We start from the raw sequence: 26,396 nt of genomic DNA, 5'->3' as shown, positions 1-26,396 counted from the left end.
ACTTCCACCGAAACTGGGTGACTGCGCCCTACGAGATGGGGATTTGTATGCAAAATGTCACTAAAAGCGCCATTTCGTTCTTATAAAAGCACGGATGACCGCGATTGGCCCATATGTTGTAGTCTTTTGGACGCTGAGTCGACTGGTTTTGGTCCGAAAAGGCTGCGATGCAGCGTTCCTCCTTTATTCCCAATCGAACATGCTTGAACAAGCGGTCACGTGCTAGGCTCCGGCGGATTATGCTCGCGATATGGAATTATGCTTTCATGGATTCTCGCAATATGCTCACAAAATCCTCATAATTATTATACTTGGGCACGCGGGGATACATATTCACTTTGTTGTACTTCAAAAACTTATGGAGCCTCAAAGTTCGGAAAATTAGGCCTTTTTTGTACTTGCAAGTGGCCATAAGTACAACAAAATGTTACATGAGTATCCCCATATCAAGGTGTCCATGCATGCTAGAGATCAACATGGAAAAGGGAAAACATTACTTCTTCTATTCATTCGTTGACTTCGTTTGTAAAAAGATTTTTCATTGCCAAATTAGTTCGAGTTACCTTTGAAAATTATCATGTTCAACAACTGTCTTCGTAATCGTCATACTCGTCCAACCCATCTCACCCTCACCCTGCGAATAATCAGCTCATCTCTCCCGTAGCTCCACCTCTTCTTCCATCATGACCGAACATCAACTATACCTCTATTTTTTTAAATTATCAGTAGAGCAATATCAAGAGTGAATAAACTGTTTCATGATGGACTCTTGGCAATATCCATAACCTGCACAGTCATGGCTGCTAAAATCCAGCGGTCATATGAGACTTCGTAACATGCATAATGTACAAGTACGCGGAGTTTTGCGGACTACCCGTCACTATCCCGTCCGCCCCAGGATACCTCATAAAGGCCGATTCGCTCTCATCTTCTGCTACATCTACTGTATCAGTGTGAGAAAGAATTTTGAAGAAGACGAGTTCGAGCTTACAATATTGTATTGCCATGATTTCCACCCTGCTTTTCATTGAAAACTGTATCTGCATGACCTCCGAATCCTTTGCCACGCAGACCACCAGCACTGATCAGGTACATTGTTCACAATTATATAGCCTACATACTAGAACTGTGGTACAATTATGTAGTTATGCTCCTACCTCCGAAGGGATGCCAAATTATGCTCCAAATTTTCAACCACCAATTTATGCCAATAATTATGCCAGCATAATCCGCCGGTGCCTATCACGTGCTCCTGGGTGCCCAAATCACCTGGTCACCACGCCAGCAGGCGACAAATTTCACACCAAGGTTCAACTCGAGTGACAGGAGTGCATCCAAAAAAGGTCAAACAGGCTAGTAAGTTGTACCCTGCAGGCACGGTGACCAGGTGACTGGTGTACGCAGGAGCACGTGACCGCTTGTTCAACCATGTTCGATTGGGAATAAAGGAGGAACGCTGCATCGCAGCCTTTTCGGACCAAAACCAGTCGACTCAGCGTCCAAAAGACTACAACATATGGGCCAATCGCGGTCATCCGTGCTTTTATAAGAACGAAATGGCGCTTTTAGTGACATTTTGCATACAAATCCCCATCTCGTAGGGCGCAGTCACCCAGTTTCGGTGGAAGTGCGCGAGTTCGATTGGGATTCAAGTAGGAAGGGAGCGTCTCAGCTTCCTCGGACCAAGACCATTCGACTCAGCACCCCGAAGACTACAACTGGTGAAATTTTAATTTTTGCCTTAACTTCCCCTTTAACCTTTCTAGGGGCTCCCGTAAGAAGACCATAGGTCTGTGGGAAACACCCTAGTAAAATAAATAAAATAATAATAATAATAATTATTATTTTGTCCAAAATTGAAATTCAAAAAGCGAAAAAAACGGTCAAAATGTTTTAAGAAAATTCAAAAAATCCCCCAAAATGCAGAAAAAATTCGATCCGTTGTCAAGAATTTTTTGCGTCGGGTATCCCCCCCTCATGCGGGTCGTGAGAGGGTGGGAACCCCTACTGGGAGCCCTAACATGGTATCCCCAACACCCGTCCAAGAGATGGGCCGAAGAGCTGGCCGCAAGGCCAAACCGGCAAGCCCAGCGGAGAGCTTGATGCTTTCTGGGTCGGAAGCTGAGGAGCTGAGTCGCACCACCACTGTCAGGCCGATCGCCATTCCAAAATCGGCTCGCCTACCTGGCACAGACAGGCCCGTAACTGGCGTAAGTCCTAATGAATCAGTCCCTCTGGACAAAGTAATGTACCTACTAAAGACATTTGCCTCGGAGTTCCGAGAGGACTTGGCGAGAAATATGAGGGAACTGATGTCGCCTTTTGACGAGAGATTGGCTAACGTGGAAAAGAAAGTGGCAGGAGCGGAGAGCGACCTGCAGGAGCTCCGTTCCGCGAACGAGAAATTGACGACTGAAGTGGCACGGCTTGCGTCTGCTACATGCATTAGTGATTCTCCAGGCAATGGCGGGAAATCCGCCATTACTGGGCTCCGGCAGGAGGTAGACAGGCTGGCGACTAGACTGGGGGAGGTTGCACAATCCACCCCAAATATGGCACAAACTTACTTTGAGGAGCAGGCTGAGCAGATAGCACGTTCCAATAACGTAGTCCTGCGGGGAGTTCCTGAAGCTGTAGAGGAGGGTGCATTGGTGCAGACAGTTCGTGAACTGATCCCGGGCGGGGTCAGATCGTCTGACATATTTAGTGCAGAACGACTGGGGAGGCGTAACACAGCAAACGGATCCGGCACAGCTCCCAGCAAGCCCCGTCCTGTACGTGTATGCCTCTCCAAAAGTGGAAAGGAACTCCTCATGAAAAAGAAGCAAGAAGCAGTTACAGGTGGCAACCCTGTTTACGTGTCCCATGATCTCACTCGTACTGAACAATCTAAGCGAAATGACGTCTGGCCTACATTTCGGAAACTGCGACAGAATGGCATCCGATGTACTCTGCCTAGATGCGTGATCATGTTGAAGGGCAAAGCCATGACAGACGAAGAAATCGCCATGCATCTCTCAAAGACCACCTAGGGGTGCGAAAGTGGAATGGCAGCTGCTGGCATGGACTCCAGTCAATCCGATACCCCAACAACGCACTGGCATTCTAAATTAAATATTTGTCACATAAATATATGTAGTATCAGGAACAAGTTATTGTATATACAGGATTTAATTATTACTCATACATTGGACATACTATGCATTACCGAAACTTGGCTAGACACTTCAATTGCAGATTCGTTTATTGCATTGCAAGGCTACGACCACATTCGACGAGACAGAGGCGGAGGGAAAGGCGGAGGTGGTGTGCTAATATATGTTCGTAGCACTATACCGATGACGTACATGCATATCAATTTGAGTCCGTGTGACAGTGAACTAGAAGCAGTGAGTGCGCTGCTTGAATTTCGCAGCTCTGGACACGTCACTTGGCGTTTACCACTGATATGTGTTTACCGACCCCCTTCATCAGGGGTAGGATTCTGGGATATATTCACCGCCTACATAGACAACGTAACACGAAGCGTGAAGCACAGCTCATTATGCATTCTCGGCGACCTTAATGTCAATTGCTTGTCTGATCAAGCTCCCGCTCACTTCCGAAACATGTGTGCAACCCACTGTGTTCATAACGTTGTAACAGAGCCAACCAGATTCCGCTCCGATTCATGTTTGGACCCTATTTGTATCACTGGCGACCTTGTAGCTGTTGATGTCAGTGTAATGCCTGATCCAATTAGTGATCACTTTGCCGTGAAAGCTAGTCTAGACCTTGAATGCAACCTTGACAGACCAGGTCACCTCCGAGTTAGGACTAGAAAGAAACCGCTTTCCACCCTGGACTTTGATGATCTGTCTGACAGGATTGGTTCGGCCCTCACTGAGACAGGACGGCATGTCACTGCTAGCACTGGCGTTGATGAACTCGTGGATAAATGGCACGGTAGCATTGGAGGTGTCCTTGATGACCTCGATCCATATGTGGTCAAGAACATAAAGCTACACAAGAAATCGCCTAAGCCATGGATCACTCCAGAGCTACGTTTTCTATTGGCACGTCGACAGTACCTCCATCGCCGAGCATGTAAGAAAGCGAGTGACCCAGCAGCTTTAGAAGAATATCGTCGAGTTCGGCGCGAGGGAACTTTAATGAACAGGCGTCTCCGCTCCCAGTACTATCAACATCAATTCATGTCCGTCCGTAAACAGCCCAGGGGCCAATGGCAGTTACTCAATGGCCTGCTTCACAGACATACCAAGGACACTTTAGGAGGGACTGATCACATTGGTATCTCCCGCACATTTGCACAAACTGTTTCAGACCCCATTCGGACACACCTTCACTGCCCATCTGGTCCCCATCGCCAGACTTCTATGTTGGCTATCTCGCAGCCTACGGTCACCGACGTTGTAAAGATCCTTCGTAATCTCAATGCACATAAAGCTCCCGGAGCAGACGGGTTGCCTCCGATCCTTTTCAAGAAATGTCATGAAGTGATGGCAGGTTCCCTGTGTGCTCTTCTCAGGGCATCTATTGAGGAGAGTAAGTTTCCTGCGCTTTTCAAGCATGCATCCGTGAGAGCACTTTTCAAGGGCGGGGACCGCTCTGAACCGCGAAACTACCGACCTGTTTCACTTTTGCCGATCGCTAGCAAAGTCCTCGAGAAGCACGTGTACAACCAATTAAGCCTTCTTCTGAGAGAGAATCCCGACATTATTCCACCCCAGCAATTTGCATACAGACGATATCACTCGTGTGAGGAGGCCCTGGCTGTTGCAATTGATAGCTGGATGAAAGATTTGGATAATGGGAAAGTTGTTGGCGTAGTGCTCGCTGATGTCAGGAAAGCGTTTGACAGCGTCAATCACCAGTTGCTGTTGAATGAGTTATTTGATTGTGGGATTGGTGACTCGGCTCTGGCATGGTTTAAAAGCTACCTGAGTGATCGAACGCAGCAGCTCATTGCACCAGAGGGCCTGCCACGCGTGCCATGTACGCAGGGTGTTCCGCAGGGGTCTGTTTTGGGACCTATCCTATTCAGCCTCTATGTCCGTGGTCTTCCCTCATGCGTCAACAGTTCCACAGTTCTGCAGTTTGCGGATGATGTTAATATGTATGCAGCTGGTGACTCTGCTGAGGAAGTCATCGGAGCTTTGAACGGAGATCTGGCCAAGCTGTCTGTCTACCTGGAAGAGAAGCGCATGACGCTGAACCCAGCAAAGACGAAGTTCCTCCTCCTTCACAGAAAGACAACAGCAGTGTCTGGTTCCGCCAGTGTCGTCATTGACGGCGTCCATGTTCTTCGAGCGCAGTCCGCACGCTATCTTGGCATTGTCATTGACGAGCACCTGACTTTTGGGCCACAAATTGACGGTTTGATTGGGTCTGTCAACAGGAAACTCGGCGCCTACCGCATGTCAAGACATCTCTTGCCATTCCACGCACGGCGTAGCTTTTACCTTAGTGTTATTCAGTCGTCATTGGAGTATGCAAGTAGCGCATACGTCCACACCCTCAGTTCTTACTATTTCGATAAGTATGTCCGGCTATTTAACAGGTGTCTAAGAATAGTTTTTGGTTTCGATAACTTTACCAGTGCCTCTCATATTCTTAGCCTATACAATCTCTCTCACATTTCTGTCCGAGTCAATTTGAAGCTTTTTATTCTTGTATTTCGCTCTGTCCATAGCGGCACATGTAGCTCCCTCCTAAAAGAAATTTTCCATACCCGCTCCTCCAGTGCACATACTACTTCCGTCACTAGGTAGTAGTAGTAGTAGTAGTAGATTTTATTATTTTACTAGGGGAGTCCCAACAGGCGTTGCCTTTTTACTGGGAACCCTAGGTGAATTTTTACCATGTTTACATACAGAGTAAGAGACGGGGCCTGACGGCAGTCAGTGGGAAGAGCATTCCATCTGTCTGCCGCCAGGAAAGAAATAGAACGCATGCCATATTGCGTAGAAACAGGCGGAAGAACTAATGCGCGCTGTGCCTGGCCGCGCGTGCGAGCCTGGTGTCCGGGCACAGCAGCCCTAAGCTGGAACAAGGATTGGAGAAGGGGACTAGCAAGATGTGGGGTCAAGCAGCGGTACACGAAAACATAGAGTTTAAGATTTGTGCGCTGTTCAAAAGAATAGAGATGATATTTGCGGAGAACAATTTCAGTAGACATCATACGGTCAAACCCAAAAACTTTCTTCATTGCTATGTGACTGACCGTCACGATTTTATTGAACAGGGTGGCGCTGAGACAGTGCAGATAAGCGTTACTGGCATAGTCGAGAGTCGATTGCACAATGGATAAATAGAACGTCCTCTTCGCTTCAGGTGTTAGGTTTTTTCGGCCATGTCTGAAGGCGGCAATCTTGCCGAACACCGCACCGCAGACCTTCTCGACTTGCGGCTGGAAGGTGAGATGCTCGTCGATGAGTAGTCCGAGATACTTCACGGTGGCTGCAGGGGTGAGGGGCTTGCCTTTACAAACTAGGGGGATTGGTAGATGCGGCACAGGTTGGCGTGGGCGCCGAAGGACCAGGAACTGCGTCTTGTCAGGGTTCATGAGAAGTCCTTTGTCATCAAGGTAGAGCTCCAGAGCGCTAAGGTCATCCTGAAGCTTTCGCAGCATGACAGAGAGGTCCGTTCCAATGACGAAAAAGGCGATGTCATCGGCATAGAGCTGAGAAATACTGTTCCGAACAATCTGTGGAACCTTGCGGATGTAGACGCAAAAGAGGAGGGGGCCAAGGACGGACCCTTGCGGAACTCCCCTGGTGCAGGGCACAGTCCCACCACGCTCCCCATTGACCACGACTTGTTGACTTCTGGAGGACAGATAGTCCGCGAACCACTTCAGCACCGAGCCGCCTAGCCCTACGTCAGCCAGCTCGTTGACCAGTTGTTGATGCTGTACACGGTCGAAAGCCTTGCTCATATCTGCGAACAGTATCGCGCATCGCTGGCCATTGTCCAGTGCTCTTGGTCCCAAATCTCTTTTTCTCTGGCCTTGCCTTCTGCCCACACTAAAGCTGGTTTTTCTCGTCTTGGCTACATAGGTTCTGATCGGTGGAATATGCTGCCTTCCACTGTTCGCTCTTGTACAGATTATCGCCCATTTGTTCGTTCATGCTTAACCTTTCTAGGGGCTCCCGTAAGAAGACCATAGGTCTGTGGGAAACACCCTAGTAAAATAAATAAAATAATAATAATAATAATAATAATGGTTTTTACAGTACTTGTACCCAATAGTTCCTAAAAAAACAAAAAAATCCACAAACTGCTTATCATAATTATGTGTCTGTGTGCTTCCAAATTCGGGGATGGGTGTCAAAAGGGCAAAGGTCAAAGGTGTGTGTATTTGAAAGTACTGTTTTCACATGTCAAACTTGGTAATAATATTGAGCAGCACATGTACTCTCCTGATGTGACATCACTGACAGTCTGTCGTTCTCCAAAAACGGCCAAAATTCAATCCTGATGGGGCCAAAATTCCAAAAAAATTCAAAGTGCGAAAATCCAACCAAATTTCAAAAATAATTGAAAACATTTTGTGGACAAGCCTACTTGTAGCAGTGCCAGTGAGCCGGGAAGATGACTCATTCGTGACATGACTCATTCGTGACTCGTGAGGTCACATCAACACAAGGAGTCGTTCAACGACGTGTACGTGTACTTTTTACGTTCACTCTCGACCTCGGCCTCATCTCACTCATTTTTTTTTTTTCACCAAAAAAGACTTTTTTTTTTTTTTTTTTTTTTTACAACTTACAAGCTTTTTGCATTGTATTATTACATTGTAATTTGTCATTGATGTTTGACCTAGTCGTGACGAGCTGGAAGATTTGATAGCCTTTGGAAGGTACCACGGCACGTAGAGATATTTACTCTGTCGTCCCACAAACAAAATTACTGTCTGCGAGAATGAAGTGGTTTGAAGGAAGCGTAGCAGATGCCATTTCTTCTGCACAGCAGAAACGCTGCCTGTTCATCGTATTTGCAGCAGGTATTTCTTCCATTTAGATTCTGATTTATTTCCTGTGCCTTTTTGTCGTGTATGTATTGATATATCCATTATTGTACGGCTAGATAGAACAGCCTCTCGTGGGGGCAAACATAGCTCAAGAATAGAACATTATGCTACTAGTACATACGTATTAATTAATTATTTCTTATATCACGACATCATTAGACGAATTTCACCACCACAGTGACAGCACTGTGCTCTTGGACTTGGCCAACCAAGCCAGGCATCATGCATACATCACAACCACCACATCGTGCAAACATTGGTGGAAAATTGGAAATATCTTTTGCCAATGTTGACATTCACCTGCAATCGCGTAGTTTGTGAATTCTTCTTTTTTATTTTTTTACGTCAAACTCAACCCCGCCTAGCGCCTATGACTTACCGGTATGCAGGAAAGGAAGCAGGAAAAAGGTGCTAGTACATGTACATACATACCTCAAAGGACCTCCACGATTCCAAATCTTGCCAAGAGGAATCAGTCCGCAAGCAATGTATGACTCAATACAATGGTTGTTGCTTTATATACATCAGGGTTCTAGCCATGGGGGGGGGGGGGGACAGCGTCCCCTACTCTGTTTGTCCCCCACCTGTAAAAAAAGTGCAGTCGATAGTCCGTACTAGACGGTTCATAAAGGCACATTTGTCTGGGGTGAAGTCAGGTGTTCGCCCCGTACCCGTACGTTGCATTTTGCATTGCAAGACAGTTGTTTTGAAAATGGAAAAAAGGGTTACGGGGCAACTGTTTCCCTGCCCCCCCCCCCCCCCCCCCCCCCCCTACTATTTTGACCTGGCTAGAACCCTGTACATGTTGGTTGACAGCATGTAACACGGTGTCCTCCGCCTTGTTACATGCTGTCAACCAACAACATGTTTTCAACAAAACAATGTTTATCTAACCCTGTACATGTACATTGTTGGTAACGTTACTCCCTGTGTCCATGCACCTATGGTGTCGTAAAGCTGATCAGAGGCATTGACGAAACCTGACCAGTTGTCAGTGCCGGTGAGGGTCTTGCAGCACCACGGGTATTGAGCGGTGTCCGGCGAACCACACATGTGGTAGAGACTCAGTGATATGGCGGGGCGAAGTACACGTCGGCATAGGGTAGCACAACTTCAGAGGGTTTCACCAACTGTTTGGGTGTAGCGGCGTACCTCCAATTGGCCCACAGCAGAGTGAAGCTAGCTCTATGTAGCTAGGGATGCACAGTGCTGATCAATGCTCTGTTGTTGGTATTTGCTGGGCTGATGCTGGGTGGTTCATCGCTCATGTAGCGGCTTATTCCATTTCCGTTTTTCTCAAGAAAGTATCATGCACCGTTATCATGTTGTAGTGGATGGTGAATCGGTGATGGACTGCCTAATGATCGGCTATCCAAGTTGTGTGGGGAAGTTTTCTACCTTGTTTAGAATGAGCACCACCGTATGGCATTTCTGGGAAGTTGTACAGGGTTTTGAACATGGTTTTGTACATGATCCATGGACCGATGCTCATTTATCCTTTTTCCTCGTCCTACTCTATTTTTCTCTATCTATCTGTCTCCATTCTGTTCTGCATCCGTAGATGAACAACCGGCGTCTGTATCGACGCAAGAAAGCTGGGATAGTGATGCGGTGGGCTCCGTCGCAAGCAGCAGTGTTGCTTTGAAGGTTACTCCTGGCAGGTATGGCTGCTTGTGATTTGTTTTTCTGATATGAAACGTCGATGTTCCCAGCTCCAGTCCTACTCATTCTGATGAGTATTTAGCTCTCAAGGATTTCTCACCCACCATGATCAGTTGCACCATGGTTATACCCTTCTGATTTGAATATAACCAAATGTTGCTACCATCTGAATACGCCATTGATCAGTGAATCTAGGCAATCTACATGAAAATCTCCTAATCATTTTTCATGGGACGCTCAGCAGGGAAAGCCGTCTCAACAATAGAAGTTACGCAGGGAAACAAACTTATACGTCCAGAGATCCAGAGATTTCTTTCTTCTTCTTTTTTCCCACCTGATCTTTATTCTTCGCAATATCCTCTGGACGTGTGAGTTTGCTTCCCTGCCTAGCTTCTATTGTTGAGACGGCTGTCCCGGATGGGTATCTCACGAAAATCCGTTGATACGGCTGGCTTGAATAGCAGATGTTGCATCTTCTGAGCTGGTGCCATGCCAGTAGTAGCACTTACTCTCTAGCAGGATATAACAGCCTTGATGTAAATAGTGGAGCATTGGCATGCAAAGCTCACCTTATGACGCCAGATCTTCAGGAGAGCTTGCAGTTAGTACCCGTACCCCATAGTACAGCAGAACCTCTGCATGCCAGGGGGAACGAAGGGTGGCTGCATCTCACACTCGTCCCTAACTTGGATATACATGTACTGTACACCACAGCCACAATGGATATGTTGCATCGTTCTCTCCCTTTCGGCTTTGCCGAACCAAAGTCGATATCATTTGCACACACACACACAGATTAGGCGTCGAGGGTTATTTCATGACCTTTTGATGCGGTGAAGTACAGATGAAGTACAAATGTAGTTAAGCTGACCGCCACAAGACCGGGGGAAGACAGTTTTTCAAGATTTGACTGCAATTGCATGTGTGCAAGGTGCCCGGTTGAGCGACGTATCCGGTCCAGGGAGCCTCCACGGTTCTATTGTAGTTCATGTAGTACGGTACTAGAGTAGCCATCATAGCCATATGCAGAGTATTTTAGTAGCAACTACGCACATGCAGCCAATACTGTGTCGGCTATAGCAAGTACTGGGTATGCTTTCAATTCTGGAATAGAATAACTTGATGTATTGAAGCTCACCTGCAATTTGCATGAATATGATGAGGCTGTGGTACGTGACTTGTACATGTACTATCGCCATCACGTGGCACTGGGATACAGAGTGCATTATCGTCTCTGCGTGTGTGTGTGTGTGTGTGTGTGTGTGTGTGTGTGTGTGTGTGTGTGTGTGTGTGTGTGCATGCGTGCGTGCGTGGGCGCGCGCGCGCGTGTGTGTGTGTATGTGTGTGTGTGTGCTTGCGTGTGTGTATCTGTGTTTGGCTTTGTGTGTTTCTGTGTGCCCATCTGCAGTGACTCCTACACACAGTTCACTCAGATTTGTATCCTAACTTTTGCAAGAGATGGTTCTGTGCACTGTGGAGAGCCTGAATACCATCTTTATGGCAACAAATCCCCAAGAAATCAGGCTACTGTCCTGTTGGTGGCCTCCTGTTCCTTCCGTTTGTTTGTGTACTTCACTGATGTATTCAATAGTACCTCAGAGTGCAATGGAAACGAAGGTTGTGTTGTTGACTCACTCCTACACCACACGGCCTACTAGTATGTGGGGCGTGCTCTCCGTGTTGAGTTTCCTTGACTGAAATCTTCATTGTCTAGATCCCGTCACCATTGTGCCTACTTCGTACATGATCAGCCCATTGAGTGGTGGACCATTGGAAGTAGTGCAAGGCACTGCAAGCACTGATGAGCTGTTAGCAAAGCTGCAGTCTGCTCAGGAGGTGAGTGGTACAGAAGTCGTCGATTCAGGAATGATTCTCTTCCTGTTTGCTGCTAAGCTGGACAGAGCTTTGTACGCGCTGTACCGGTCCACTGTCGAATGCCTGCACTGAGTGTGTGTGTGTGTGTGTGTGCGTTGGGGCTTGACCGTGAGCACGTCCAAGACGAAGGTGATGACTCTGCTCAGGGTGGCATACATTTGGAGTCTGATGGTGTAATTGATCAGGTGGCCAGTTTTACCTATCTCGGTGGTTCTCTGGACGATAACTGCTCACTGGATGGCGAGGTAGCGGTGCGGCTGGCCATTCAGTGATTTTTGAATTGCTTGATAGCTCTTGTGCCATGTCCCTACACACACCTAAAAATACGGCATCAGTATGATTGCTCCCTGAGACTGCCATTGATGACGTGTGCCAGTTGTCTTGCAGTAGCAGCAGAACACTCTCCATGATCTCCAGTCACGTTCACATGCTCCTGCATTCTCCAGGCAGTGCTCTCGGTGTGGGTGTTTCTTCTTTCTTCCTGTTATCAGTATGAACTGCTTAGGTGATAGTAGTGTATGTGCATGTAGAGCTGACAGATGTATGTACTGTGCACTGTGTACTCCCATAAGACCATAGCCCTACTAAATATAGTACCATGCTGTAGGTGATCCGTTGGTTTTGGTCTATGTGTACAATTTGTTCCATGTTCTGTTTGCTGTCCGTCTCAAGAAACTGACCAGCGCGGGCTCAGCAATGGCTGCTAACACGGCCGGTGCTGCTCCGGCTCAAGCAAGCGCTGCTGCCACTGCGCCTGCGCCACAAACAGCATCGGGGGCAGCGGCCTCAACCACCCCTGCTGCCCAGCAGCCCTCTAACGAAGACAAGATTGCAAAGTACGTGAGTACGCTAAGTTCAGAAGTTTTTAAAGTGCTCAACATTTTGATTTAGTTATGAGGGCAAAAAGACCAGGTTAGGTGAACAGAAACTGTTGGTACAGAGAACCAGTCACCTATTGGATGCTGTGCGCTAGTGTTTGTGTGGCTATTGGAACTTCAGGCGTGAAAGACATGCACCGGAAGTTCTGGAAATTTGTGAAATTACAGTACTAGTACATGTAATTGCACTCGAGATTTCCAGCTCTTGGACAGGGAAAATAATTTCTTCCTGGATATTTGTGTGCATTTTTGTTGAGTGGAAATGAGAAAGTGCAACTAGTTAGTTCTACCCTGTTTCAGCATAGCGACTCCCAACTCATTTGTTTTGGGCTTGTTTGCACTACTTTGCAGAGCACGTGAGCTGATTGCTATGAAGCGGCAGCAGCGACAAGAAGAAGAGAAGCAGGTAGGAGACATTTATAAAAAAATTAAAGTTCATGAAGGACATTCACCAGTGTTGCAGTTTCCTCCCTGTTTCATGTTTGTGCCGCACTAGCGCCCACACACACAGACACGCATGCACGCGCGCGCGCACACACACACACACACACACACACACACACACACACACACACACACACACACACACACACACACACACATATTCTCGTATTCCTTGACACTGTGTTGAGGTCAAATGTTTTCGCATGCTTCTGTATGTTGCTTGCAGAAAGATTTGGATTCCGAACTATCTCGTCGTGAATCTGGCAAAAAGCTACAGGAATACAAAGCCCAGCAAAAGTCACGCGAAGCATCAGACCGAAGAAAGGAGATGCAGAGAGAGAAAGATGAAGCAGATAGAGCTCGCGAGGAGATCAGGAGGAAGATAGCAGAGGACAAAGCAGCCCGACGGCAGAAGCAGTCGGGATCAGCGGCAGCCTCGGCATCGAGTGAACCTGTGTCTGCTACTGCTGCTGCTGCTGCTGCTCCGTCAGTGGCACGGCCACCATCACTTCCGAGGTGAGATAGAAATTATAAACTACCCTGCCACACACGCGCGCTAGTGCACTTACATGTACTGCATCTTTCCATCCTGCAGATTCACTTCAATGTTAGGACAGTCGCAGATTTAGAACAGCTTGCGTTGATGCGTGCACTTAAACATGATTGCATGTATGTAGCCGGTACTTACGACCTCCTGGCTGTCTGTTGTTGTTCTCTGCTCTACTTCCGTCAGCGATATGGCCCGCATACAGTTCCGATTTCCCGACGGCTCATCGCTTACCGAGGACTTCTCTTCCACTACCCAGCTGAGCGTAGCACGGCAATTCGTTGCAGATGTTAGTACTACATTGTACATTTTACTTCGTGCAATTGTACAGTTGTATTCTGTTCATGAGTTGGCACTTCAATCTGAAGGAACATTGCTAGCCCTCTGTGAAGCCTCGAGTCCCCCTAATCTTGCTATTTTAGCTGTGCACCAACAGCTCACAGAGAGCCAGCATGGATTCTCACATTGGGAGTTACGCTCAGTGACACACATCATGTGCTGAATGGAACCTCAGCTCCAAAATACGAAGGGGGGGGGGGGGAGAGGAGGGGGTGGCACTACGAACGCTGAGCTGTGCCCCTTCCTGTTCTGTTCATGGGGTAGGATTTCACTTCATTTACCACCACTGCACTGTACGCAAATGCATGTACTAAATCCGAACTGGTCTAGTCTTGAAATGGAACTTATCGGTCTCACCTTTTTTTGGATAGAAATCACTTTTTTTGCATTTGCCAGTGTGGTGAGATTGTCCAGTATGTGGCTGCTAATTACGCTGCCAATTGTTTGATGACTGTCTCCATCTACTCTGCATTGCGCTCTCTGGACTATAGCGCGTGTCGGATCGCTTCCCGAACGGATTCAGTCTGTGCACGACTTACCCACGCCAGGAGTTGACATTTGAAGTGGACGACCAGACACTGCAGGAGTTGCAGTTGTCACCTCGCAGTGCCGTGCTTGTTCTGCCCAAGGTGAGGTAAACTGGAGACCGTCACAGGGAAACAGAGAACTGATTATTTATTAGTTGGAAAAGTAGAACCCCCTACACACCATAACAAAAGTTACTTGATAGGTTGACTGACCGGTTTCGTCTTGTTCCAAGAATCATCAGAGTGAGGGAAATGAGTAACGAAAAATACATTAAATAGCAATGCCAACTCACTTGACCAAAGGTATCTATAACACATGTGGACCCATTAAAGCCGCTGGGAGCCCAAAGAGGCAGAGGGGTAGGGGTAATTGACGTGTGTTCTAGAAGTGTGTCAATGCGTCAAGCTGCAAGGTGAGTGTGGCATGCAAATGTATTATGATCCGTGTTTGGAAATGCCCATATGAAGATACAATGATCTATATTTGGTGGTTTCCATTTACGGATAAGACTGGAAGTTTCAGTGAATAAATGTTTCAGTGAAAAATACCAATATGTTTTGGCAGGTTCAAGGAACCTGCAAAAGAAGAAACATTAGAATAGCAAATTGGTCTTTAATACGATAGAAAACCGATGCATCCATGTTAAAAGTAGAATTAAGCAGTCCTCTAACATTTTCATGAATGAAGAAATTATGATATGAAGTAGTGAAGGTAATGGAATTACCATGTGACTTCGATGAGGACTTCTCTTTCGGGATGGTTGGTAAAGCTTCGATATTATTGAAAACAGAAGCTAGGAAGTGTGGCGGATAGCCGCGGAGTCTAAGTCGGAACCAAAAGAGTTTACGAACAGACAGGATATCAGAGAGCAGAGTATTAGTACGATTGTAATGGAGTAATTCTGCTGTGATAAATGATCTGAAGTTTGACTTAGGATGGTTTGACTTAAACGGAATGTAGAGGTATGCATTGCGAGGTTTTTGGTATGTTTTGTACAATGAATTGCAAATATTATTCTGAGTTGATTTAAAGATTTCCAAGGCGAGAAGAATGCATTTTTCATCTGGGGTAGACCACGTCAATTGGATATCTGGAAGCTCGGAATACAAGGATTTTTTCAGGTCGTTAAAGGGGAAGTTAAGGCAAAAATAAAAATTTCACCAGTTGTAGTCTTCTGGGTGCTGAGTCGAATGGTCTTGGTCCGAGAAAGCTGAGACGCTCCCTTCCTACTTGAATCCCAATCGAACTCGCGCACTTCCACCGAAACTGGGTGACTGCGCCCTACTAGATGGGGATTTGTATGCAAAATGTCACTAAAAGCGCCATTTCGTTCTTATAAAAGCACGGATGACCGCGATTGGCCCATATGTTGTAGTCTTTTGGACGCTGAGTCGATTGGTTTTGGTCCGAAAAGGCTACGATGCAGCGTTCCTCCTTTATTCCCAATCGAACATGGTTGAACAAGCGGTCACGTGCTCCTGGATGCCCAAATCACCTGGTCACCACGCCAGCAGGCGACAACTTTCACACCAAGGTTCAACTCGAGTGACAGGACTGCACCCAAAAAAGGTCAAGCAGGCTAGTAAGTTGTACCCTGCAGGCACGGCGACCAGGTGACTGGCGTACGCAGGAGCACGTGACCGCCTTTTCAACCATGTTCGATTGGGAATAAAGAAGGAACGCTGCATCGCAGCCTTTTCGGACCAAAACCAGTCGACTCAGCGTCCAAAAGACTACAACATATGGGCCAATTGCGGTCATCCGTGCTTTTATAAGAACGAAATGGCGCTTTTAGTGACATTTTGCATACAAATCCCCATCTAGTAGGGCGCAGTCACCCAGTTTCGGTGGAAGTGCGCGAGTTCGATTGGGATTCAAGTAGGAAGGGAGCGTCTCAGCTTTCTCGGACCAAGACCATTCGACTCAGCACCCCGAAGACTACAACTGGTGAAATTTTAATTTTTGCCTTAACTTCCCCTTTAAGTGCTAACTTATCAATAATAATAGGGCTGAAACGATTATACCGAATAATCGAGTACTCGTTTGATAACTCTAACGATCGAGCAATCGTTTAGATTACCGATTACGATTATTTTGCGTGTTTTAAATTCGTGTCCAGAAAGTACTGTAAACCCTCGTTTTGTGAAGTTTGAATCAGTTTCCGCTGGGAGTATGCAGTTGCCAGGGTTATGGTTCATGTTCTGAGGTTAATTGACTTCAAAACTGCCATGTTTCGGAGCTACCCTTTCACTAATGCAGATTTGTTGGTATTATGAAGGCATAGTTTGTGGAAACAGAGTAATGTTTGCACAGAATTATGACTCTATTTGCTAACGATTATAATCGATTACTCGATCGTTAAGCTAAAGAGTAATCGATACGTGAAAATCCACGATCGTTTCAGCCCTAAATAATAAGGAATAGGTCGTCGACAAACCTGAGAAATAGCAATATTGTAGAAGGGAATAAGGCTAAGCTTTTCTTTTCATGTACCGGTATGTACACAAATGCATTTGCAGCATTTACTGCCATAGGGATCCCCATAGCCATTCCAGATTGTTGATGGTAGATTGTGTCTTGAAAAAATGAAACAGTTATTCTCAAGTACAAATTGGACTAGTTCAACAATTAAAGGGCGAAGAGGATGATTTACTTTCGAAAGGAATGAATCGATGGCAGCAATAGTATCAGTCCAGTTCATATTAGTATACAGACTTACAACATCAGCAGTAACGAGGCTGCAGGATTGTGAAAAGACAGAACTCGAAAGACGACGAGTAAGTTCACAAGTATCGACAAGAACAGTGGATGATAAGGTATTAAAGGTTTGTTTCAAATGGAAATACACAAATCGTGAGGCCGGTGATGTGCATTAGTTTATACAGGACACAATAGGACGACCTGGTATACCTGAAGCAAGTGGTTTTTGTGTGAATTTTAGGTAGTTGATAAAACTTTGCAGGTTTAACAGGAAAACAGTTAAAGAAAGCTGGTAAATCTTTTTTCTCCATGTATAAATTGGAATATTTCTTCATGATATTTTGAATTTTGCAAATATCAATTTTAAGCTTATCTGAGCTGAGAAGAGCAGTAGAGACACGGAATTTTGGTCCGTAGCTTAAGGTTAAAACTTGAGTTTCTACAGGGTTAAATATGAGTGAATACAAATTATGAACACCAGAGTTAATTACATATTAACCCTCATGCCACACAAGAGAGACGAGCCTGTGGGGTGTCGCAAGCGTTTATTCCAGCATGAATAATCATGAGCCTGTGATCGGTAATCAAGTATGACGTACATATACTCAGTATGAGGTCATGATTATAAATGAAAATGATGTACACATATCACGCATCAGAGAGGCAAGGACAGCAGAAGCGACCCGCGGGGTCCTGCGCCGTCGGAACGGCTACGTGTACTACTAGGTTGCTATGGCAGCGGAACACTAAATCTTAGTACACATGAATAGTTCAATGGTGCCGATGTGCGTGCACTATGCGGCGCCCATTGGCAGCACCCGTGCCTCCAATAAAGGTACCGAGTGGCTTGCGACACGCAGCCTCTAGTAGTGCTGTGGCATGCCTGCGGGCCTGCGAATGTACGTGCGATATGCCCCGCTGGACCAGCGGCCTGCAGCCATCAGGGCATACTCCGGTGCGCCTCGATCCGCCATGTGTGTGGCTCCCCCGGCGCGTAAGGAATGGCTGCTGATGCTTGGACCTAGCACTTTGTGTAGGACAGCATTGATATCGTTCGGCGTGAGCTGGCGACCATCCTGAAACTTGAATAGGGGTTGCTTGTCATTGCTCCATTTGCTGGACCGAACGTAAGCCTGCAGGGCTCGGACGGGACATAGTGCGGGGTCAGCGTAGCGATGCAGCGCTACCTCCCCGCCTGTTGTTAATTGAGACGTCTTTGTCCTCTGGAGCTGCAGAGAGGCCTCCTGCTGGGCTAGCCGGAGGTGTTCGCGCCTCAGCGTCTTGAGGCCGCCGGGACCGTGTGGTGACAGCGACGTGTACTCACTCACACGCAGCAGGCCGTAGAAGGCTGTCGTCAGAGCAGCCCATAGCATTAGTCTGTCTGCCGGGGAGTACAAGGTCCGATCCAAGAACTGGCGGAGAGCCTTCAGCTGGTGGACGGTGATCGCTTGGCGCTGAGGGCGTGCTGACGGATGCCTGGGAAGTGACGCTCTCTCCCTCTCCAAGCCCTTGAGCAAGGCTGTGATGCGGTTAGAGGATGTAACCCCGACCGGGCCTCCCATGCGGAGGAGGTGGTATTTGATCGCGGCCAGGTAGACTCTCAGAGTGCTGGCGCTGACTGAGTGAGACATTGCGGCAGCGAACAGCAGGACGTCGTTCTGACCTGGGTGATGTGCGTCGCGGCGCATGCGACCCATGAACTCCAGGAATGCACGCTAGCCTGGGGCGTACGTGCGCTGTGTGCCAGTGGCTACTGAGTTGGCAATCAGGTGCTCTGCTCGCGCTGAGAGAGCGGCGGCTAGCGAGCCTAGGAGGACACAAGCGCATGCAACACAAACGCACACACGCATACGCCCGCACACGCGCATGTTCCCTAAACAGGCAGGATGGTACGGCGGCCAAGCTGCGGTGTATGCGTGCTGCGCCGGGTCGCCGAACAGCGGCCCGCTTCCCGGAACGCACTGGCCCGGCGGCGTGGCTGCGGATTGTAAGCAGGGGACCCGTGGGTTATGCTAGTGGGAGATCTCCCCCCTGACCTCGGCGGGGCGTTCCGGTACTGGTTTGGCCGCGGTTCGCCCCATGCTGTGGGGCTAATGCAAATACGACCCGAGAGCCCCCCTCCCCCCAGCCCCGCGGGGTGGGAGCCTCTTAATATTGGCCTAACCCAAAGGTACTTAGCCTTGCGGGTGGACGCATGGGGGTGGCACGTAACATTGGCTTGCGTAGTCGTGGCTTGCGGCGGTATAAACGATCCTCCGGCGGGAGGTGGACATCCGGCGGGATGTTGTGCAAGCGGGGCTGGCGACCCTGGACAGACACACAGAACAACAGATAGCGGGCGGCGCAGCCTTGGTACGGCGGAGCCGTAGCTTGCAGCGGCAGTGTCTATAAGCAATTCTCCGGCGGGAGTTATATGTTCGGCGGGATGTAATGCGAGCGGGGCTAGCGACCCTGGATAGGCACACAGAACAATACTAAAAGACAGCGGGCGGCGAAGCGTTGGCTCGCGGAGCCGTTGCTTGCGGCGGTGGTGTCTGTAGGCGATCCTCCGGCGGGAGGTGGACATCCGGCGGGATGTTATGCGCGCGGCTTGCGAGCCTGGATATACACGCAGAGCACAAGACAGCGAGTAGGTCAGGCTCACGGAGCCGTGCCCCTAGTATACAGGCAAACCTACACCTGCTAGGTAGGCTTAACGCCCTCTACAATTTGCCTCGGTAGCATGGCAACACAGTGCCTGGCCCATATTTTGTTTGCGCCATGCGGGCCACGCGTGTAGCGTACATATGGAGCGCCCCCGAGTACAGCGGTCGCCGGCTTGGGGCCTGCGGGGTGTCGGCCCCCCTTCCTCCCAAAAGAAAAGGGGGGGGGGGTTCTAAGGGGCCGGATAAGCCCATTAAGCACACAGAGTGGTAAGATAGACCAAGAAGGGTTCGCCCGGCGAGGGCATGGATCATTGCCAGCGGAAATTGTAGGTGGGTTAGTAGAGTAGGGGAAACAAAACAACAAGAAAAGAGCAGAGATGCCAGATGCTGGGCTGGGGGGACTACGGACGTACGGCGAGCCCGCGCAGTGGTAGCTGGGATTGCTGGGAGCTTGAATTGGCGGCTGGAGCGCCTGGCCAGCTGCAGACGGATGCGACTATCTGTTGTCGGATTGGGCACTGGCGAGTGACGATGGGGCAGTCTCCGCGTCGGGAACCAGACGGCGGAAGCGCTGGAACTGGGCCCGGGAGAGTGCGTCTGCGATGCTGTTGTCGACGCCGGCGATGTGACGGACGAGCAGGCAGAAGTTGTGGCGAGCGGCGAATTGCATGGTGCTGCGTATCAGCGCCATGACCCCGGCGTGTCGGCATGTGCCGGACTCCCAAGCAGTGCACACTGCTGAATTATCGCAGTGCAGGAGGATCTTCTTCTGTGCCCAGTGGGGGCAGGCAATGGCGATGGGCCACATCTCTCTCCACATTATGGACGTGTACGGTGGGGTCTGCTGTGCCACTGACCATGTGCCCGCGAACCAACGGCCCTGGTAAAAGCCTCCGAAACCGCTGCCAGACGCGTCGGTGAACAATTCCAGGTCCGGGGACTTTGACCATACGGGGTCGCGTAGGAGGGCCTTTCCGTTCCATAGTGGGAGGAAATCCTGCCACCATTTGATGTCGGCGAGAGCTTCGCTGGTGAGGCGGACGGCCGCGGCAGGGCTGGTGACCGAGGAACACAGGTCGATGAGGCGGCGAATGAACGTACGACCAGCTGGCACGACCTTGGCGGCGAACGCCAGGTGGCCAACGAGGGACTGGAGTTCGTGTTTGGACGCTGATGACCGGGTGGCCCAGGCTGCTAGGAGTTGCCGCAATGTACGGAGCTTCTCGGCTGGGAGCCGCAGCTCCCCTGCCGCTGAATCAATGTTGATGCCAAGCACTGTGAGGCAGGTGGCGGGGCCAACAACTTTTGTCCGGGCCGTCTGCTGTTGGGACACCCAGTTTTGCGAAGACCTGCAGAATAGTGGCTTTGTGGGTCGCGGCCGCCGAGGACGTGACAGACTCGGCTGCTGGAGACACTGAGACGAAGTCATCCAAATGGTGCTCCAGTGCAGGGATACTGTAGTTATTACGGAGGATCCATTCTAGGGCGGTAGCCAGGCAGTTAAACAGACTGGGAGCGGAGCGTAGGCCAAATGGCAGGACAGTGTCGAAATAGTAGTTGCCCTTCCATAACATGCCGAGGAGCGGCCAGTCGTCAGGGTGCACGGGGCAGAGTCGGAACGCGTGCTTCAGGTCCACCTTTGACAGGAGGGCTCCGGGGCCCGTCCTGCGCACATGGTCTGCTATCGTGTCAATCGTAATTAGAGAGAAACGGTAGGCCTGCTTGTCAATGAACGAATTGACGCTGTTCCCATCGGGGGCGGACAGGTGCATGATGAGCCGGTGGCCGCCCGACTTCTTGGGGACCACACCTACGCCAGAGGTGCGCAGATGGACGAATGGCGGCGCGTTGAAGGGGCCAGCGGTGTGGCCGTGACTGCATTCCGTGGCCAGGTACTGGTCGACGACCTCGGGGTGTGCTGCCGCTGAAGACAAGTTCGGGCTGCGTACGGACACATCACGGGGTCCGGTGAACCCAATACGACAGCCGGCACGTAAATTGCTAATTAGAGAATGAACAAATGCAGGATTAGGGTGCGCCAGCAATTCAGTGTGTAATGCATTAATATTGATAGGGGTGTTGGGGTGTAATGCAGCAATGTTCATAGGGGTGTTAGGGGGTGGGTGAATGCAAGAAAGTGGTGCCGGGGCTGATTGCTGTTCGCTCTTATTTCTTGGCTGGACAGGCTGACACGGCGTGCGAGCCTGAGCAGAAGAGGCAGGCGTGTCGAAAGCGACATGGGCCGCTGCAGGCGCCGTGATTGTAGCGGCGGCAGATTTCGGTTGATTTAGTGCTTGTACTCTCTTTCGCCTGTTTGCCGCGAAAGGCCGAGGCGCACGCTCCGGCCAACTGCCCCACCTTCTTGCAAATGCTGCAATTGGGGAGGGCCTGTCCCGTGAAACACGTCGCGAAAAGCTCCGTGTCGAGCTCCGCCAGGGATCGGCTTGGGTCCTTTGACAGGGCCTGGCGTGCCCGCGTGTCATAGTCCACGACTGCCGAGAAGCGGTACTTCCCGGCTGCATCAGTGCAGCGGCGCAGGGAGTTTGATCGCGGATGGCGATCAGGCTAAAAATAGACCATGCCTCGGTCCACGTGGCAAGGTTCTCAGTTTTCCCTTTTGGTGCACTTGTCACCGAAAGTGCCCCTTCCTCGTCTATGCGGAACCTCTTAGGGGCTGGCTCCCCGGTAGAAATAGATTTGGGCGGGAGCAGTATTGCCAGATCTATATACTCGATTCGTCTGATCCGATCGACTGTCTCCAACGAGACGTGCGAAATGCAGGAGGGGTAACCCATGTTCGTATGGTGCATTAATTGATCAGCACACATACCGTCTTCTTGGTGCTCCGTGCCGTTCTCCGGTGCGTTGCCGCTGAGGGCTGCTGCCACGCTGGCTGCCACGATCTGCTGGATAGACTCCATTTGTGCCTGCGAGAAAGCCATGGTGGGTGTAAAGACTATCGCTGAGAGCGGAAGCTTAGAAGAAGACAATTTCAAACAATTTCTGCGGCGGGCAGGCACAACAAACAACTGGTGAATGTCTTTACTTGTTCCTGCCTTGCGAGGGTGGCCTTGGGTGAGCTTGCACCCAAGGCGGATAGGTGACTTATACGGCATGTCGTACGCGCGTCGCGGTTGCGAATGCTTGCGTGGGGCCCCACGCGGGAGCCCGGCAGTGCGTACGACTTTAGCGGAGCTCGTATGAGACTTAGCCGGTTTTGGCGTGTCCGCGGACGGCATCTCCATGCGGGAGATGCGGCTCTGTGACATGTAGGTTAACTACGGTTTGCGCAACGCAAACCAACATTTTGAAATGATCGGAAAAACGTAAGTGCCAAATATAATTATTTCAAACGAAGATTTAAGATAGTTTTTCGGATTTCTTCAGGCAGTTGCTTTGGTTGATGGCTTCTTGAGAGCCTGTTTCAAGCTGCCTTGGCGTTTCAAGTTTTTTGGTTTGTTTTTGGTTGGTGTTTTATTCGGAGACTTGGGCTTGTTGGATTTCGAAGCGTTTGCAACAGCACGTTTGACAAGTAGACCAATTTCCTCAGTTGTAGGTGGGAGAGTTGCTACGTCAGTGACAACAGTTATAGGTGCATTGGAAGTCTTGATTCTATCAGAGATTGCAGCGTCAAGTTTCTTGGCAATGGCGTTTGCACTTTTTGTAGCAAGGACAAACAAACTCGTGCTTCCACTAGAGGTGCAAGGTGGCAGGCTACATCATCAGCTTTCAGACATTCAACAAGATGTTCAAGATCATTAGCTGCATCCTGTTCGAGTTTGGTGGTCTTGTCCAGTTTGGATTGTGCATTCTCCCGTTGTTTTCAAGATAGTTGGTACACTCAATGTTTGTAGACTCAGCTGACAGTTTCACATATTTCTTTGAGAGGAAGGTGGGAAACTCATTCTTAGCTAGCTTATCAGAGATTGCTGGTATCTTCTGTGCAGTGGCGTCTATGCTCTTTCTGCTCGTACACATTCGATTAATACATTTCCTGACTAACCTCTCTAGGTTGGGTGCGGGCAGAGGGTTGCAGGCCCGAGAGTGTAGAGTCGGATCAATTGACGGCGGAGGTGGTGGAGGAGGAGGTGGCGGGAGAGTCTGGGATGATGCGGCAGCAGTTGACGGGTCAGCAGCTGGAACGACTGGCAAATCGGCTTGAGCGGTGAAACAGTCATCATCATTTTCCCTCTCTATTCTTCTTTTAGAAGAGGGTGGGCATTGAAAAATGCTGTGGGCAGCTACTCTAGTTGGGGCTGCCTCAACAGTGCTCATTGTGGAGGTGTGGGAGGTCTGAGGTTGATACACTAGTTGGAAAAGTAGAACCCCCTACACACCATAACAAAAGTTACTCGATAGGTTGACTGACCGGTTTCATCTTGTTTCAAGAATCATCAGAGTGAGGGAAATGAGTAACCTGTCGGGTTGACATCGCGAAGCAAGCTTGGCTAGTCTTCGCTTAGGCCAAGTGGAATGAAGAATGAGGACACAACAGAGAACTACTCACACACAATCCCAGCAGAATGATGTGTTGTTGACAACGGACTTTCCATGCCAGTCTTTCGATTGGAATTCTTTTCTGCAGAGCCAGCCATGCGCATTATAGTTTTCTCATCTGGTGATTTTTATGACCGTCTTCCAGTTCATCCCAGGATCTCCCTCCCGGTGCACAGCCAGCAACCTATTTCGGGAATGTACAGGCTTTATTAGCTCCTATGGTATTATCCCCAGGATTGCGAATTTTATGTTGTCTGCCGCTTGGTATCAATCCCTAGGCACTGTAGTTATTTTAAGTTCATCCCTGTCCTGCTACTGGTAGTTTTTGTTGTTGAAAGTTGCCATGCGACCTTGCATGCTTTGTGTTTCTGTGAACTGTGTTTCCTGCAGACGACCGGAAAGCAGCGCAGAGGTGGTTCAGGTGCTGGTGCTGCCACGGCACTGTCTCCCGACTCTGGCGTGTGGAAGATCATCATGATCCCGCTGCTACTGCTGCAGGCCATCTGGCAGTGGCTTACCGGGTCGGCTGCATCTTCCTCTTCGCCGTCCACACCCGCGCCATCAGGCAGCCAAGCGGCGTCACAGCCCATGCCGCAGGCATCATCGTCCGGTGATGCGGCTGAAGCACGGCAACGGCGAGGGAGAGGACCTGAGACAGGGTAGGCGAATCATATTTTCACCTGCATACTAGACTACCGGTATTTACTAGTAGTACTTGATGTGCACACGTACATTGCGAGGGGCTGCAGTATTGTTTATGTACACTTGTGTGTCATTGAACAGGAGATGAACAGACCGACAAGAGTAAGTCCATGCACGACTACATGTTTAGAACGGGGCTTTTGCACGCATGAGACTCACTGTACTTGTTCAGGCACAGGAAACTAGGGTCGAAACTAGGGTCGGATATCACTTGCCCCAGTTGAACGTATGGACGTCTGACTAAAATGTATTTCCATCCAAGTCCTATGGTCAGTATGGAGTAAGGCAAGAGAGTGTTCGTGTCCGCCATGGCATGCAGCGGGTGCACCAAGGTGAAAGAACCAGCACAGAGTCTAAACAGCGGTGTCTGTTGGCACTTTACTTCTTGTACTTTGCTCAGGTCTTCATTTGGCGTTTCGAAAGAGGGTCGAGTAAACCGCTTCAAACCGAATGACGGTGGGGATGAGGACGATGACATGGGAACATGGAATGGAAACTCAACGCAACAACAGTAACTCTACAAATTCTAACTTCCATAAACAACTTGCTCACAAAACACACGTTTATAAAATTGCCTTGCTTTTGCCTTCTTTTTTCTTTTTCCGCTGATGCCCGCACTATGCTGTCGAAACTGCTACCAGAACTGCCTATTGTCTTATTATGTTCTTACTTTTCAAACGGGTACAAGCAATTATTTGTACATGTCACACAGTTCAGTTGTGAGGACATTCTTGAGTCAGGAGTGCACTATGGATACCACTCGCCACGACTCTCCTTTGCACTGGACTGTTGATGGTCATCCCTCAAAAGGGAGTCAGTACATGTAGTGTTGAAACTCAATCAGAAAGGCTGAACAACATTGCCTAACTTCCTGAATAGTTTTCCACAAAGTTGAGGATTTCAAAGTATTGGGAGCAGCTCATAAATTCGCATTTTTTTCTTAACGTAACGCATTTCAAAACGGGGTGGGGGGGGGGGGGTAACGCCCTTTTCGAATAGAAAAATGACAGTTCGCACATTTTCTGGAAGTGTACAATACTGACGTCTACTACAGTCAGACCTCGCTTATCCGGATCCCTCGCCATCCGGAAGAAAATCGCTGGTTACCGATGTGCAGCATATGTTATGTATACAACATAACCGGACCTCGCGATCCGCATACCGGTGCATGATTTTGTGTACAGACTGGTTAAAATGTGTACAAAAAGCTTCGTCGTATCCGGTTGCATGTGGCTTGCAGAAGCTAGAATCAGGGAGTTGTACAGGCAAATGAGGTCCTTGACTTGCTGGGTACATGTGGACAGCACTCAGTTGCATGCACTTGTCATCTTTCTCGCTTGTTCTACATACTGTGCACCCTAGTTGTACTGCATAGGACCCATCTACATGTATGTACGATGTCACTGCTTTTGACATGCCACATGCATATACAGTATGTGTGTTCAGTTATCCGGTTCCCTCGCCTATCCGGATATTTTTGTGGAAAACAGATGTGTGCGGTTAAGCGAGGTCTGACTGTACTGTGCTGTGCATGTGCTAGATCGCTT

The 26,396-nt window shown here is 49.0% G+C and overlaps 1 protein-coding gene across 1 annotated transcript; it reads left to right on the top strand.

Moving 5' to 3' along the window:
• Positions 1 to 7,808: 7,808 nt before the first annotated feature.
• Positions 7,809 to 25,618, top strand: LOC135809685 (UBX domain-containing protein 4-like). The gene is made up of 11 exons (XM_065323094.1): positions 7,809 to 8,005; positions 9,594 to 9,693; positions 11,103 to 11,131; positions 11,409 to 11,530; positions 12,242 to 12,405; positions 12,799 to 12,853; positions 13,118 to 13,407; positions 13,625 to 13,727; positions 14,269 to 14,406; positions 24,538 to 24,806; positions 25,250 to 25,618. Exons 1-11 carry the CDS (start codon positions 7,924 to 7,926, stop codon positions 25,362 to 25,364), a joined length of 1,467 nt encoding a protein of 488 aa, XP_065179166.1. The 5' UTR covers positions 7,809 to 7,923; the 3' UTR covers positions 25,365 to 25,618.
• Positions 25,619 to 26,396: the final 778 nt, after the last annotated feature.

The sequence above is a fragment of the Sycon ciliatum genome, chromosome 2 (assembly GCF_964019385.1).
Source record: "Sycon ciliatum chromosome 2, ocSycCili1.1, whole genome shotgun sequence".
Lineage (NCBI taxonomy): Eukaryota > Metazoa > Porifera > Calcarea > Leucosolenida > Sycettidae > Sycon > Sycon ciliatum.
This window is presented reverse-complemented; position numbering and strand designations above follow the sequence as displayed.